This window comes from Diceros bicornis, chromosome 23 (assembly GCF_020826845.1).
Source record: "Diceros bicornis minor isolate mBicDic1 chromosome 23, mDicBic1.mat.cur, whole genome shotgun sequence".
Classification (NCBI taxonomy): domain Eukaryota; kingdom Metazoa; phylum Chordata; class Mammalia; order Perissodactyla; family Rhinocerotidae; genus Diceros; species Diceros bicornis.
The window spans coordinates 8,232,114-8,245,833 of record NC_080762.1 but is presented as its reverse complement, the minus strand read 5'-3'; the positions used below and the strand labels follow the sequence as shown (position 1 = coordinate 8,245,833).

The 13,720-nt window shown below is 39.7% G+C and overlaps 1 protein-coding gene across 1 annotated transcript in view; it reads left to right on the top strand.

Annotated features, from left to right (window-relative positions):
• The window catches only part of LAMA2 (laminin subunit alpha 2), a 572,820-nt gene that overhangs the window by 545,904 nt on the left and 13,196 nt on the right, over window positions 1-13,720 (top strand). Inside the window, exons 54-56 of the mRNA XM_058566315.1 lie at window positions 1,173-1,321; window positions 6,240-6,416; window positions 6,653-6,821. Coding sequence (XP_058422298.1) covers window positions 1,173-1,321; window positions 6,240-6,416; window positions 6,653-6,821 — 495 coding nt within the window. The remainder of the gene's footprint in view (window positions 1-1,172; window positions 1,322-6,239; window positions 6,417-6,652; window positions 6,822-13,720) is intronic.

Here is a 13,720-nt window from a genome sequence, read left to right as displayed (position 1 = left end):
TCCCATTAAAACAATTAAAATGAGAAACTATTAAGTACTATAGTACTTAACTAGCATGTTATATTATATATATATTATAGTACTTAAATTAAGTACTATAGTACTTAAATAACATGTTAATGTTTCAACATTTTAATAATAATGAATAGCTAGTTTTTAAAATCTCGTAAATGCTATCTGAAAGAGGAAACAATGTTAATAATTCATGTCTGTCATAGAATTAATGCTGGTTAAATGGACATGTTTTATTTCTCAAAGTGAACAGTGTTGATACCCTGAGGGTTATTGGTGATTATGTTCTGCTAAAAGGGTTTGAGGCATCAATCGATCAGCTAAGAAATTTTTAATTGAGTGAGTAGTTAGCCGTTGTGCCTTGATGGATAGTGGGCACTAATCCAGATCCTCTAGACATTTTGTGGGGGACACACAGCTGCATAGATGATTTAGTAAGTCGTTGGAGACGTTATGATGTTTGAAACCATCTCCACCAACTCAGGTGACTGTGGAGGACGAGTGATCATCGTGAGCAGGTGCCCCCGTGCTCCACAAGAAAGGGAGCACGTGAGGCATCCGCTTTGGGGACGAGGACTGCATTCAAGCTCCCTGGGGTTCATAATCTGATCTCAAAACCGTACTGGTTGCCATAGTAACAGTAGCAAGAAGAAAGCAGGCATGTTTGTAGATGAAAAATTGTCTTCCTTCTTTCTAAATGTGGGAGACAAGTTACGTGTTGGCGATGGCAATCTATTGCACCAGCTCAGAGAACAAACTGAAGTCTAAACACTCTGAATGCCATGAGCTTGGGAGTCAGCCTGATTTCCAGAAGCTAGCTGTCCACTCGTGAACATAAGGGAGAGGGATTTTATTGACACCCTTTGTTTCCTGATGGGTTTTGTGAGTCAGAGTCCCAATACAAGCACAGCTGTTACTGTCAGCATCGCAAATACTACCATATTACTACATCCACTTTCCACATCATCTAACAAGCAAAAATGGTAAATGACTAAAAAACTCTTTCCAACTGTTTTAAGCACTCTGTTTAAGAAAATATTGAGTCTTAACGTCTCAGGTAAGATCTCAGGGCGGATGAACCTGTAGTTCCGTCGGGGAACCTAAGGCTCAGTCGTACATCAGACTACTACTCAATCGTCGAAAACCGTTTGCCGTTGCAGGCCTATTATGCGATATTCCTGAACAAGGGCCGTCTGGAAGTGCATCTTTCCGCAGGGACACGAACAATGAGGAAAATTGTTGTCAAACCAGAGCCTAGTCTGTTTCACGATGGGAGAGAACATTCCGTTCACGTGGAGAGAACCAGAGGGTAACAATAGCCTGGAGAGCTCACTATCTGTCGTAACTAACATAAACTCCTTTGCTCCCTTAGTCTCTGACTGGACCTTGTGTGTATGGACATACGATGCCTGTGAAATATCAAGTAGTTTAATTTCATCTTCTTTACATTTCATACTTCGGGAACCTCATTTGCCTTGGCCCTTAGGCGTTCTATTCTTAACATTTTTATTCTGTGCAGTTCTCCTCTCCACCTTTGGAAAAACCAAAAGCACTTTCTGAAGCTATAGATAAGAAAAGCCCTCCCTCCACACATCTCAAATATTCTCTTCTTGAATAAGGTATGCACATGGTGAAACACACAGAATGTCTCAGCTGGAGTCAGCAGCCTTTGGCAGCTGCTATTTCATTCAGGTTCCAAAGCAGTTATGGCAGCTGCTTAGAGAGCTGGCACAGATACGGAGCGTGGCTGCAGCTGCAGGCAGGACCTGCTGAGCACTGGGATGTGCACGCCTCATCCCTGTCCCCCTCCAAGGTGTGCAGGGTCCCTGCAGGGTGGCTTCGGGAGTGAGCTGAGTTGAGAGAGAGAAGGGAAAAGGCCACGTGGAGGCTGCCTCTCAACAGATCCAGGAGAGCACTTGCTTCTCAGCCAAGTCAGGGAATTGGCTCTAATAGTGTTATAAACTGATTTCTTATTTCTTTAGAATGCTGCGGTACTTTATACTTTATTGGGAAAGTCATCTGTATTTTTCGTCAAAATGTTGTATGACAACATAGGTAATCAGTTTAGAAGGAAATTAGAGAAAAAGAAAACAGAAGCCCAGAGATTTCAGACCTCCAAATCAGCAATCCATTTATTAGACTGAAGACATAGAAAAGAACTGGAAATCAAATCTGATGAAACCTCAAAACACAAGGAATACTTTTAAATACAACAGTATGCATGTGTAGCAATAGTTCAAGTAAGCCGATGCTATTTTATAGTTAAAGACCTACATTTTCTAATTATCCTCTGGTATGGGCAACAGTTTAGATAAGTAATAAGAATTTCGTATCTTCTAAGTAAATGATAAAGCTTTCCTTGGCTCATTTTTTTTTATTATATAGAGCATTATGTTGTGGGCTGAATTGATACTAAGCTTTCTCACAGAGTGTCCACTAACTGAGACATTTAGAAACCGTGATTAAGACAAATAAGAGATCAATATTTGGACAAACTAAGAACTTTTACTAATCTTAATAGCCAGATAGTGCAGTCATGGTCTCTGAGGAGAAATGCATACTGAATTTTCTCATTTGAATCTTAGGGAATGCTCTAGAATACTGATTTTACGTGTCTTCTACACTAGATTTCAGGTCCTTTGCTAAACTTGAATCCTTCCCTTCAGGGGAAGGACTTTTTAAAGTCTTTAAACTTTAAGGAATTTCAATAAGCAAATGCAGCATTGCAAATTCTAGTTGACCGGTAATCAACCAAAATATGTTATTTTGTAGAGAAAAGATTCTGACATTCCCAAGTCCATTACGACGTGGTGCTCAGGTGTCCTTTTAACAGGTGTTTCTTCAAGAAGGGCATTTTATTTTGCCAACTTCACAGCTGTTGGCCATCAATCCAACCTTTATTTGATTAAGCTCAGTATAAAGTACATCACTGGAAACTGGTCATTCAGTTAATTGTCCATATAAACAAACAGGTTTGCCATTCTCTGTTAATTAAAGGATAATGTATTGGACATATTAGTGCGTAGTCACTGAACTCTGTGGCCGAGCAAGAACACATTTGCTACATAATGTCTCATTTAGCACTCTAAGGTCAAAAAATAATCATTACCTATCCTTTAAGCAAGTGCTACAATTAGCTGATTAACCAGAGATCGCTAATGACCCTAAGAACTTCACCCAGAAACATTTTTTAATGCTTCATATACCTATTCTGTGGCATGCTCTGTGTCAAATACTAGATGAAGATTATGTCTTTTAATCATTCTAAATGTATGTGAAATCTGTGTTACACCTTTCGTCACAGATGAGGAAATGTTAACTAATTTGCCCAAAATCACACAGCTAGTAAATAACAGAGCCAGGATTTAAACCCAGATGTATATGACTTTAACACCTCCATCCGTGCTCCCCAGCGTATTTCTTACCCTTTCTTGTGACCTCGAAGATCTGTATTACTTCATGTTGATTATGGTACTTTTATTAATTTGGAAATATTTGCTTTCTCCCAACACATTTCAGACCGTAAATGTCAATTATCATTTCTTAAAACTCTGGATACGATGGTAATTTTAATACCACCTCAGAAAATCATTGAATTTTTACCAAATCAAGGGGCAAACTTTTCAAGATGGCGCTTGCCCTTCTCTTTCCCCCTCTGCCTCTCTTTACCCCTCCTCACTCATTCTCTTTCCTTTTCTACCCCTTCCTCTGCAAAATTCTCACTTTAGTCACTTTGGTGTCTAATTCCGCTGTACTCCAGTGATCCCTTCCTTCTATAACTACTTTGCCCTCTGATCCTTCTCCCGGAGTCCACCTAAGTGGCCAGTAGCTCTCACTGGACAAAACTTCAAACCCTAAGACCCTGGATTAGATGATTAGGCAAGTACGTTTTCTCCTCTATGAGAGCTTCTTTCACACTGGTACAGAATTAGGCTGAAGATCACGAAGTTGGATCAGATTTCAGGAGTAATTTGGGGTTTCCAGAATGGGATCATGATTTGGACATAGCAACCCAAATATTTCTTTCTTACCTTCCAAAATATGTTCCATCAAAAAGTTTTCAGATTTTGTTTTTCATGTAAATTACAAATGTCAAGGCACTTCCTTCTCTTAATATCTTCTTCTGCATATACAACCCATTTGGTGGTAGTTTGAAAAAAAAAAAATCTTAGACCAATATTCCAAACAAATAAGAAACAGAATGTAAGTAACAAAATATTTAATTGTGAAACTGCAAGAATCAACCATTGAAATTGTAAGAAAATACAGCTGACCTATCACAATACTAATAGTAATGTAATGTTAATTATGGTGCTTTTTGCACATAGTAGGTCTACAGTAAACAGCTGTTGAGTAAATACGTAAAAACCGGGAAGCACACCAGAATCATAACGGACGTGTTGGTAATGTCTTTCTTTACAAAAGAGCTAAATAAATGATCTGGATTTGATGCTTCCAGAATGTAAAATACAAGCAGCATTTAGCTATAGTCTTCTAGCAATGCCCTTATTAAATAATACAGCCTCAGTGCAATCCTTTAATTAATGTTTTCCACGGTTTGAAGCAGGTATTTTTATCCTCATTTTATAAATGAATGAAATGAGACTAAGATTAAATAACTGGCCCAAAGTCACACAGTTAGTGAGCTTCCACACTAATACTTAATTCCTGTCTGTTCCTTCTGAAAGGCCTTGTTCTTTCTACACCTCCATCCTGTGATCTAGGAAGAAAGGACCACTGTTATGGTCCTGGGGGCCGAACCAGATTAGAGAGAGCCTGCATCAGAAAGAGGAGGGCCTCTGGCTCTTTAAAAATTCTAATCAAGAGCAGAAATTTGCTCTCCTTCGATAATCTTTAATAGTGGCTTAAACCCCTCATTAAAACTGTTAGGAACACTGCTATATCATGTTAGTAAGAGGTTGCTTTTAGCAAAAGCAAAAAAAAAAAGGTATGTACAGGGGGCCTTCTCAGTGAGTCACATACCCAGAAGTGAGTGGTTTCTAAAAGTCTCATAAAACCACCAACATTCTTAGCAATGAGGTTGAACCTCCTGATTTTTGCCAACACACTCTTCCAGAGTCTGGGAAAAAACCATTATGTCATTTCCCCCTATTTTTCCTTTGAAAATAAATCCAACCTGCCTCTTCAACATCCCCTGAAAAAATGACATTTTGAGCCACAATGAAATCCATTTTTTGTTCCATTCTCTTACATTTAATTTGTCCTAAGTGGACCAATTGCTCAGTACCATTTCAGAATGTTTCTGCTCCGGTTTATTGTTTCTAGTCCTACATGTGTTTTTTCTTCTTTATAAAATCAAGTGAGATGACATTTTAGGACTGAGTTTTCCACCTAAGTACTTTGGTTTTCTCCCCAGATAGGAAGTAAGTTTTCGGTAATCCATTCATGATCCTCGGACTAGTGACTAATACTTATGACTAATAACCCCATGCTGACTGTTGGGACTGAAATTCAAAACCTGCTTCTAGAACAAAAGAGAAAATGCCTTTAGTCATTATCATCATCAGAACTCTTTGTCTCCTTCTGATTCTTTGCCCCAGGATCCAAGGATTGTTGTGAATAAGTAGCATGAGGTTCTTAATTAGTATCGTGTGAGTTATCTCGCATAAGCAAATTAGGGAAATTAATGAAACAGCCACTAAGGAAAATCACGGCAAGGAACAATTACCATGGTGTTCTTGCCTGCCTCCTCTATTCAAAAGCCAGCAGCTACATTCTTTATAAAATGTCCTGTAAGTGTTTGCTGTTGATTCTTGCAATCCAAGCTCTCAGGAGTACAGTTTGTCCCCTAGCAAGAAGATAATAGCTAGCACAAACCAAGAAATAAAGAGCCAAACAAAACGTGACCCCATGCTGTGCTAAACCCACTGAGTCATATACGATTAGACGTTACTACACTGTACAGAAGCCTCAGCTCCACGGTCTCGTATGTTGAGCCACTGTTGCCAATGCCACCAGAGGCTAATGTTGCAGCTACCCCATTACCTCGTTTCAGTAAACTCTCAGCCAGAGTTAATGAGGGAGGCAGAGGGACAGGATCCTGAGACACACTCTCTCGTTTGCTTAGTGCAGAATTCCTAATCATCGGATTTGGCTCACTTAAAAGCTACAGGAGGGAGGGGTGAGGGGTGGCAGGAAAGAGTTTGATTTCCAATTGTGTTGGACATTCTATGTTTGATCCTTGTTTATTTTAAATGTTTTCTCAGCATCTTTACTGTTCAAGTTGACGAAGACAGAAGGCATATGCAAAACCTGACAGCAGAACAGGCGATTGAAGTTAAAAAACTTTTCGTTGGGGGTGCTCCACCTGAATTTCAACCTTCCCCTCTCAGAAATATTCCTCCTTTTGAAGGCTGTGTATGGAACCTTGTTATAAACTCTGTGTAAGTGAATCTCCTTGCTACTAAGTTTTTTTTTAATATAAGGATCAGTGTTGTATCTACACTATCCAAAACCATAACAATGGTTATGAAGGAAACAATGAAGATCTTCAAGTTAGATTTTAAAAATTGAACTGATGTTCCTTAAAAGAGGGGATGGGGGAATTTGATTTAATTGTAAGGAAGCAAAACAATGAAGAAAAAGAAGAAAATACTTAATTTTAATTGTATTCCCTTAGCCCCATGGACTTTGCACAGCCTGTATCCTTCAAAAATGCAGACATTGGGCGCTGTGCCCATCAGAAGCCCCAGGAGGATGAAGACGGAGAAGTTCCAGCTGAAATAGTTATCCAGCCAGAGCCAGTTCCCACCCCAGCCCTCCCTACGCCCACCCCAGTTCTGGCATATGTAAGTGTGTATAGCCCACTGCTTTCTAATTTTTACCCAGCATTTTTAGTCATTTTCAGAAGGAAGGTTATTCAAGATGTCTAGTATACTCTACTGCTAGAATTAGAGGAAGGCTAACCTGTCTATGAAAATCTATTCTCCTTACATCTTCCTTGGATTATTTTTACTTCTGTATCTGTTTAGTTTTTATGTCTATAAAATGGCATGTGTTTTTAGTTGAGAGGTTAGAAAGCATAGAAATCAAGAATCAAGAATCAAGAATCAAATCCGTCTATAATACCACCATACAGAGGCAACCATAGCGATTTTCAATCGTTTTATTTGTATTTTACATGGTAGAGCTCGTATCATATATACAATTTGGTATTCTATTTTTAAAAACCAGTAATACATATTTAGAACTGTTTCTAGACATCATGTGAATGTGTGTGTCTAATATGATTATATAAGTGTGTGTGTGCCTGTGTGTATGGACACGCACAGACACATACCGAGACACGCAAACTATGTCATAGTACAGGAGGTAGTATATCCTTAATTGTATTCAAATCCTCGCACTCTAACCTATGATCTGTATGAATTTAGGAAAGCTACTTAGCCATTCTATTTCTCAGCTTTCTCGTCTGTAAAATGAGGATATTAACAGCATGTATGTCAAAGAGTATTACAAGGATTTCAAGAGATACTGTTTGTTAAATACCTGGCGTATACTACGTGTTTAATAAACGGCACAATGAGTAATGATCATGAGTGCTTTTAAATGCTTGCTATGTGCCAGTCACTGCCTAAACAGTTTCCATTCAATATTATGTATAATTCTCGTAACAGCTCTGTAAAATATACATCATCCCATTTTCAGTTGAGTTGATAAGAATTGCTAACCTAGGTAACTCACCCACTAACACAGCCAGTAAATGGCAGGAAAGAATTTTAATCCGGTGGGTCTGACCCTATTGTCTGGCTCCTTATCACTGCAACACTCTTACAATTTATTCTCCCTCTTCCCCACTGTGGGCCAATTAGAGTGTTTGCAGCTTTCCACTATTAGAAACTATATTCTATATAATTTATATATGAGCACCTCTGTGTGCCAAACTTTCTTGCTGTTTCTTATTATTTTCTTAAAATAGATTGTTAGACGGGGAATTATGAGGCCAAACGATGAATATACCTAAGGTTCTCAACACATATATCTGAATCGCTTTTTCCAAGGTTACACCCATTTATGCTCTCGTCACCAATGTATCAGAGAGGGTGCATCTCACTACTCTCTTGACAGCAAATGCGTGTTTATAATCCTTGCCAATCAATGTGGAACACGTTGTCTTGAGTGCATATTTTGAAAACTCTTGAACATTTTATCCTCTTCTTTAGTTTCTGTGATGGAATTGGTTGTTCCATAGAGCAGTGTGCTCCTTGCCACTAGAAATAGTTATTAAATGAGAAGCCAAATAGCCATTTATCAGGAAAACTAGTCATTTACTCCAAGCATCATTTCATCCTCTGTAAAATATGGATATTACACCTTCCTTGCCTACCACATGGGATTATTGAAAGAATCAAATGAGATTATGTATGTGGAAGTTCTTTGAAAATTGGAAGAAGCACACACACATTGATACCGTGAGGAATTTCTGCATTTACTGAGTAACTAGGATGTGTGCAGTACTCTGCTGGGCATTTTATATCTGTTATTTCATATAATCACCGTAAGCTATTAATTGTCTTATTTGTGTTTGGAAGTATTATTAGCCCCATTTCACAGAAGAAATTACCTATGATCACACAACACAGCTAGCAAGTAAAGGCTAGCATCAGTCGTGTGGGGATTAGTTCAAGGAGTTGATTTTCTCCCAAGACATCACTGAGATCTGCCATGTGGATTTTAGAGTGTTTCCTTAGCTCTTTTATAATGTGACCTCATGCTAGATTTGTCCCCAGCAAAGAAAAGGTTAATGATGGTCCTCTTCTCCCTCATATACTTTCATCTGTTCCCTAGACTCAAGAATGTGCTTTCAGTTGAAAAATTCAAAAAATTCATCATGGGCTGAATAAACTTTTTTGACTTTGGATCCAAATGTCCACTTATAGAACCGTTTCTGTAAGAAAATAGATCCCAAGTTCTGAACAACTAACTTTATAAACTATAATTAGCAGAAATCCTAGAGATCATCTGGTCCAATTGCCACCTTAAAGCATGAATCTTTTTATATATATTTGATGTGGACTCGCAGCCTTTGCTGGAACACTTCATTGACAAGAATTTTCCAGTGTTACGAGGAGGTAGGCGCTAGTTGTTAGAAAGCCATTGGTTATAATGAAATAAAGCTGTGTCCCTATAACCTCTATAGAATGATTGTATTTCTATAGCCAAATACGTTAAGTTTATATCTTCTCTAACATCCCTTCAAGGATTTGAAAATAGCCCAGTCTTCTCCTTTCCCAGGCTAAATATTCCATTATCTCAAGTATGCTTCATTTGACCTAATTTCTATTTCCTATATCCCTGCTGATCAATATTCTCAAGTTTGAAACATCCTTTTTAAAATATGGCAGCTAGAATAGACCATACTACTCTAAATGGAGTGCCCAGTTCAGGGGACAGCAGGACCCCTCCCCTCCTTTGGTCTGTCATCATATTTCTATGAATGCACCTGAGAATATTTTAAAGTTTTCTAACAGATAGATCATGCTATTGGTTCATAATCAGGCACCATATTTAATCAACCAAAACCTTGAGGGCCTTTGTGTCACTTGAACCTCTCTTGAATCAGGTCTCTTGGCCAGTCCGTGTTGAACTGATAGAGTTTATTGGTGGAGAAGCCTGCTGGTCTCCGATGATGGCCTGTCTTTTCTAAGTGCTCACACAAACTGTGTTATAGGAAGTCTCAAGCATATCCCCCTGTAGTTTCTAAAGATCACATTTTTTCCCTTTTTCTGAAAATAAACATGCTTTCCCATCTGGGACTGTATTTTAACTCATTTTAAGTTTTCTTATAACCGTCTGTTCTAATTCCAGTTTCCATTTTCTCTCAGCAGTGTGTGTTTTAACTTTTCCAAAACCGAGCATTCCACTTGGTAGACAAGACAAAAGCAAAGGAGAAGTTGAGGAGCAGCCCTGTGGGTGGGTGTAGAAGAACTGATAGAACTTACAGCACGGCAGGGGACGCCATTAACCTCCATCCCAACGAGATGGTCAGTGTACCTAGAAGTGTGAAAACAGGTCCACTGAGTGCAAATCTTAACGTCACCTGATACTTAAAATCTTTCAAAATGGTGATGACATAGTTATGCCATTATGTTAAGTGGGAAAAACAGGACACAAAACTGTGTATACTGTATAATCACATCTAGATCAATAGATAGAAAAACACATCAGAAAAACCTTTGGAAGAAATACATCAGATGCTAACAACAGATGTATTAGGGACTAGAGATGATTTTCATCATTTAAAAAAATATCCTTAAATGTGTTTTGTTTCCATAACTTTTTTAAGAAGATAAATGGAAAGCAATGGTTTTCAACCTTTACTCCTCTGCAACGTCCACTTGTAGAACTGATTCCTCCCCCAGGGAAGAGGGACGTGGTGAGCAAGCCTCTCCCAACCCCTCCGTGTTGACAGTCACTAAGGAAACAGACTGGGCCTTTAATCCTAGAGATCCTGATACGGCCCTGCCTGCCTTTTCTGCCATTGCCCACCTACCTTAGTGAACTCTGGCAGGTTACTTGTCCTCTCTGAATGTAAGACAATCCACTGAAAAATAAGGACAATAATACCTACCTTTGAGGATGATCATGAGGGAATAAATTATGCATCATATGCAAAGCACCTAGCACAAGGCCTGGCTCTTGGTAACACCCCATCGTTCTTCTCTGGAAACTAGTTAGTTTAACCTTTCACACTTTGAGGATGCAGGCAAGTGCTAGGAAAAAGGGGGGCAAGTATTCCATTGTTAAACAATTACAAACTCCAACATATAGTTATCATCTCTCAAGTCTTCCGTCATTTTCAATTCTTGCCATTTTCCTTCCTTTTTTTAATGAAAATGTAGACTTATAAGAATTCATTTAAGAAATAAGACTTATGAGTTAATTCCTGAGGTGGGAACTGCCTATATAGGCTCCCTTCTTTGTTCTAGCACAATCGACAGGAAGGTCTCCTATTCTCAGTTCTCCATACCGTGGCCCTTCTTTGTCTTCTTTATACCATCACACTCTTCCCCACCAGTAACGTACAGCCCAAGGACAACATTCACCATACTCCAGGGCAACTGAAGAGCATCTTGAGAAAGCCCTGCCCTGTGAAATGGATTAGTCAATCCTAATATTAATCCATGCCGGAACTTCATAGATCAGAGAGCATTTTCCACATATTATCTCGTTTGATAGTGGTAGCCTATCTTCTCTTTATACTTCTCTCTTATTCTTTAGCCCATTTAGAGCTGAATAAAACATTTCTTTCTTTTTTTTTTTTTTTTGGTGAGGAAGATCAGCCCTGAGCTAACATCCATGCTAATCCTCCTCTTTTTGCTGAGGAAGACTGGCTCTGAGCTAACATCTGTTGCCAATCCTCCTCCTTTTTTCTTTTCCCCCAAAGCCCCAGTAGATAGTTGTACGTCATAGTTGCACATCCTTCTAGTTGATGTATGTGGGACGCGGCCTCAGCATGGCCGGAGAAGCAGTGCGTCGGTGCGCACCCGGGACCCAAACCCGGGCCACCAGTAGCGGAGCACACGCGCTTAACCGCTAAGCCACGGGGCTGGCCCTTAAAACATTTCTACATATTATGTTTGTGGATATTGCTCATGGAGGATGGAAGGGGGTCGGGGTAAGTAAGAGTCTGGATTTCTAGTATCACAGAAATTTGTCGAAATGGGACAAGTTCTCTGCAAGGATATGCAGTGTTTATACCGAGTCTTTATCGCCAACATGGCCTGTGTGGATTTGTACACAACAAGCTGACTGCATTGTTTTGAGTTTTGTTAAACTCAAGTAAAGTAAAGTCAAACTTAAAACCTCAGAGTTTAAGTGGTATAAGTAGCCATGAAGACTCCCTGTGCTGTTAAGGACTCTTTGGGAGTTGGAGGAGAGAAGTAAGCAGAGAGGGAAAGAACAGAGCAAGAGAATGTTATTTCTCAGCAGCTGTCATGCTGCGACTTTAAAAGCTAAGTACACTCCAGGCCAAAGGATAAATCGATTGGATACCAATATGTTTTTAAAGGGAAAACACACATTTTTCCACACTGCAAGGAATCTCTATTCAGGCATTAGTGTGTAAATATTATTGTAAATGCCCGGTGCTTACCAAAAGAGCTCATGTGCAGGGAGCTACTGTAATTCCATTTCTCAAGACACAGCTTGTGTAGGGATTTTATACTTCAGAACATTAGAGCCAGTGATGCAAAAAGTATCTTCCACTTAGTATTCATCCATAAAGAGCATCACGAACAAGCACCCCACTTCTCAGATGTGATTTTAGCTCACATTTGATAGAAAGATTATTGACTCATGAAAGAAGAAAATGATGCAGTTTTTATGATGATTCATCACTGGGTGCTTTCAAGAACAAAGATGCCAGTTTTGATAAGTGCAATTTAAATCTCTGCTCTGCACCAATCTAAACCCAAGGAATGCTTATCCACCAGTCATATGGTATCCTGAAGCCAATAACTCATTTCCAAATGTCAGCCAACAACCAGCAGTTGGAAATGATCACCTCTTTATTCTGGTCTGAAATTAAATGAGTGACAGCTAAGGGTGGAAAAGTTCTCACTCCATTGCTGATCTACCACACTATCCACTTGCCTAAGCGTGGCTTCCTCCGGAATCTTATCCAACCACACCACTGCTGTCATCGACAGGTGCACCGCCACATTTACACTCCCCACCTACGTCCTGTCTGCCCACAACTTGTCACCTGCTGAGCAGAGACAAATAAGAAGCAAGCACGCCATGTCCTCCTCGAATATTATTTTCCCCATAGTACTTGTAGTACTTTAAAAAGTCCCCACAAGGTGGCAGGGTTGTAACATGTTGAGATTGATGAGCCTCTATTGAGACTGATTTTTAAATTATTGTTGTTTTAACACATTTCAGAGATCAGTGTTTCCAAAACAACACAGGTAAACTATCACGTCCGTAAAGATGATGCCTCCCCTCGAGCTCATATTAGCTTGGAGAAGGAAGATTCATCCTGCAACGACCATTTTTTAAAGGTTCCTTAAATTTCCTCATTAGAAGACCTTTCCTCCTACCCCTTTCTTAGCTTAGACTTCTATGGGAAGCAGGGTTGAAAATGACCTGAATGACAAGATCATCTTATTCTTGTGCAAACCATGGGCACTTTCTGTTCCATCGCACATGTTCCCCTTTAAAATGTTAGGAGGAAAAAAGACTCTGGAGGGCAGGGTGAGCAGCTCCACCCTCTGAGGGGCTGGGGGGGAGGAGGAACGCGCAGCACGGCCGGCAAATGGCTAGGAACCGCACTGTCCTGCGCACGTCCCAGCCTCAGGCCTCGTCTCATGATTCACCTGCGGGAAAGTGATGCAGAGCAGACGAGATCCAGCCCCATCTTCCTATGACCAAGTGAGAAGAGAGATCTGGACTTGCACCAAAGACATTACCAGAGGATAGTTGGAGGATTGTCTTCCCATTTAAATCCTAAAGTAGATGCATATAAAAACCCCCTACACTGGCCCTTCTCAGTCCTCTTCCAACTGCCAACTTTATTAAAGCAGTATCCATGACATCCATCCCATCACAAATCAATGAGAGCAGACATCAATTTGGATGTCCTTAACGAACAATGGACCTAGCATTTATACTTTGAGGCTACCTAGCAGAGTGATCTGTTTTTTTACCCCTCTCTTCTATAACATTTCATTGGCCAATCTGAGAC